At 43.3% G+C, this 3,295-nt stretch overlaps 1 protein-coding gene across 1 annotated transcript; it reads right to left on the minus strand.

The window, feature by feature from the left end:
- Nucleotides 1-706: 706 nt before the first annotated feature.
- Nucleotides 707-2,918, minus strand: LOC106941281 (uncharacterized). Its single transcript, XM_015024243.1, has 2 exons — nucleotides 1,635-2,918; nucleotides 707-1,159 (listed from the first exon to the last, which is right to left on the minus strand). The coding sequence occupies exons 1-2, from the start codon at nucleotides 2,486-2,488 to the stop codon at nucleotides 1,018-1,020; spliced, it is 996 nt and encodes a 331-aa protein (XP_014879729.1). The 5' UTR covers nucleotides 2,489-2,918; the 3' UTR covers nucleotides 707-1,017.
- Between the last annotated feature and the right edge of the window lie 377 nt (nucleotides 2,919-3,295).

Genomic DNA, 3,295 nt, shown 5'->3' on the forward strand with positions numbered 1-3,295 from the left:
ACACCCAACTCTTCATCAACGTCTGGATTAACACTAGCTTCATCTTCCTCATCTTGAAGCCAGGCTAGAGCTTCATGACGCACGTCATGACTGTTCCTTAAGATAAGCTTCTCATAAGCATCAGACTCTTTTCTGTCGATATCATCAGTGAGCTGAGAATGATAACATTTATGTGCCTCCTGAAGTTGTGCAAGGGCTAGGTCGAGGCTCTGCAGCACTGACTTTAATTCTTCCGGCTTATTTTCTCTGATTTTTTCATTTGCCGATGTTATCATCTTAGTTACAGCTGCTTTCGCTTGTCCTCTCTTCCTCTTTAGCGTAGCAAGGTCTATTTCTCCCGCAGAATCTCCGGTTTTAGACATAATTGCCGTGTGTTTAACTTTATGTTGCAAAGAACATAAGGTAGCCATTGATGTTGTAACTGTTCTTTTTTTTATTGCCGAGTGCTTTACGCGGACATGCCGGTTAAACTGTAAATAACGTAAAAAAAATAAAAAGACAAACAAAACGTCAATACTTAATATTGCGATATTCAAAAGGACACAAACTTAAACATAGCTTTACAGCATTAATATATAACTCACCACATTGGGCAACACTCATGAACATTGGTAAGATTGGTAAGATATGAATAAATGGCAGGTTAGGCTTGTTAGTGTGGTTGCTAGGCAACCTAAGTACACTAATGGTCCGCAGTTCATTTTCTTCTTCTACACATACCAGTATAAAGCAACTATAGAGCCCCCTAGTGGAACGGGAGGAGTGAATCCAACATCCCGGCCCCGATGAACTCTACAGATGTTCATCTCAGAAAAAATTGGTGAACGTAACAACCTTAGATAACTATTTAATTCTAACCTTGTCAAAGAAAAAAAACCTTTTCAAATGAAATCTCTGTTACCTTTTTGATAATTGAACTTAAAGTGGTGACTACCAGTTTACAGTAATCGTGATAAGATTGAGTGAAAGTCATCTGTAGCGTATAGAAAACCCACACAAGCTGAAAAATAAGTAAATCTACTCATCCATATTTCCTTCTAGCAAACACAGCTTGTGTATAGGACGGGTGTATGCGCCTCTATGAGTCTTTACTTGCACTGATCGCACCAGACCATCAGCTCCAATGTTGACATCAGTGACCAAACCAAGAGGCCACTGACTGTGAGGCGTGTATGGATCAGTACAAGATCTCCGACCTGATAGTTTCTGGAATGGTGATTCCACTTTTGCCTCTGCTGCAGGTTGGGTAGGTACTCCTTCACCCACCGAGCCCAGAAAATATCTGCTAAATACTGGACTTGACGCCAACGTCGATGGTACAGATCCTCTTTTACAAAGTGACCAGGAGGCAGAGTGCACTCTGATCTCAGCAGTAGCAAGTCATTGGGAGTCAAAGGTTGACCATCCCTAGGGTCATCTGACAACTTTGTTAGTGGTCTCCCATTGACGATGTTTTCAATGATACAGAAAAGTGTCATTAATCCTTCATCATCCAAAGTCTGTTGTAGTCTGCAACCCTCATAAGAATTGAGTGCACAGAACGAATCTGTCTCTCCCATACACCCCCCATATGTGAGGCGGCAGGAGGATTAAACTTCCATTGCGTTTCTCGCTGGAGTAGATGATCCTCAATCCTCTGCTGGTTCCATCCTTCCAGAGCCTTCCGTAATTCGTGACAGGCACCAACAAAGTTCGTCCCGTTGTCCGAGCGTATCAATTGAGGCGTCCCACGACGAGCCATAAATTGTTGAAGAGCATTTATGAATGATTCTGTGTCCAAGCTGTGCGCCACCTCCAAGTGGATGGCCCTGGTAGTTAGGCAAGTGAATAGACAGCCATATCTCTTCACCTCACTCCATCCTCTTTTGATGGTAATGGGCCCAAAATAATCAATTCCGACGTGAGTGAAAGGCGGCTTACATGGAGTCACACGATCAATGGGCAAGTCAGCCATGTACTGAGTACTGAGTGGAGCCTTTTGTCTTTTGCAAGGTATACACTGTGCTAGGACTTGCTTCACTGCTATGTGGCCTCTGACAATCCAAAAGAATTGTCTAATCTCAGCAAGTACCCTTTCAACTCCAGAATGACCTGTGAGTTTGTGAAAATGCCATATGATAAGTTTGCTAATATGGTGGTTTCGAGGCAAAATCGCTGGGTGTTTTGCAGCTTCGGCTATTGGAGCATTGGTGAGCCTTCCTCCAACGCGGAGTAATCCATCACTGAGTCTTACTGGAGTTAACTTCCTGATGCCTTCTACTTTCATTGGACAAGTAAAGTGGGTGCGTTGAACGTAGTCAATGATAGCAATCTCTGCCAGTTTCATTTCGTTTGGTGTTATTGGAGCATATAGTCTGAGTTCAAACTTCTTTAGAAGGATATTCTTAGCTCGTAGGATCAATAAAATAGCTCGTTTGAGTTTGTGCCAGGAGGAATACCTCTGAATGAAACAGTCAATTGCTGATTGAATGGTGAGCTTAGAAGACATTGCATATGTCTGACTTGACTTCTTTACCTCCGCTTCAGGAGGTAAGCTTCCTAGTTCAGGCTGGCAAGGCCATAATTCTTCTTCCTGCCACAGGAAGGCAGGGCCTTTGAGCCATCGCTCACTGTTAGTGAGTTCTTCAGCAGACAGTCCTCTTGAAACATCATCCGCAGGGTTTAGTTCTGTGTAGACATGTTTCCATTGTGAGGCTTGTGAGACTTCTCGGATCTGTGAAACTCTATTGGTAACAAAGGTTTGGTACCTTTTCTCTTCGTTTCTGATGTAATGCAGAACAATAGTGCTGTCTGTCCAAAAGACAGAATCCGGGAGGGGTAGCTCGAAGCTTTTACAGATCTTCTGATCAAGCTGTACTGCTACTACAGCTGCTGCCAGTTCTAGTCTTGGAATAGTACTTGGTTTGACAGGAGCTAGCCTATTCCTAGAGAGAATATTACAGTACTTGTTATTGTTGCTTACAACCCTAAGGTAGCTAACAGCACCATAACCCAATTCAGAAGCATCACTGAAGTGATGAAGTTGCATGGTGACTGAATCTGCAGTAAAACCTTCAGGTCTGAGACACCGAGGCACCTGTAGTCTGTAGAGTTTTGGTAGATCGTCTAACCACCGGCCCCATTGCTCAGCAATGTCACTTGGGATGGTTTCATCCCAACCTAGCTTCAAGCGACAGTGCCTGAAACAATGCCTTTCCCTGTAAAATAAATGGGCCAACTAACCTCAGGGGGTCATAAACTGAGCTTATTGTACTTAGCATGCCTCTTTTAGTGTTGGGTTTGTTCTTGACTTTGA

The sequence above is a fragment of the Poecilia latipinna genome, unplaced genomic scaffold (assembly GCF_001443285.1).
Source record: "Poecilia latipinna isolate Pla-1442-1.1 unplaced genomic scaffold, P_latipinna-1.0 Scaffold3586, whole genome shotgun sequence".
Lineage (NCBI taxonomy): Eukaryota > Metazoa > Chordata > Actinopteri > Cyprinodontiformes > Poeciliidae > Poecilia > Poecilia latipinna.

Bases quoted from the DNA above. Each gene is read 5' to 3' on its own strand.
- LOC106941281 (XM_015024243.1), bottom strand. From the start codon at position 2,488: ATGTCTTCTAAGCTCACCATTCAATCAGCAATTGACTGTTTCATTCAG. The intron at 1,160-1,634 runs GATTGAGGATCA...CACGCCTCACAG, and splicing joins GAAGGATGGAACCAGCAGAG to TCAGTGGCCTCTTGGTTTGG.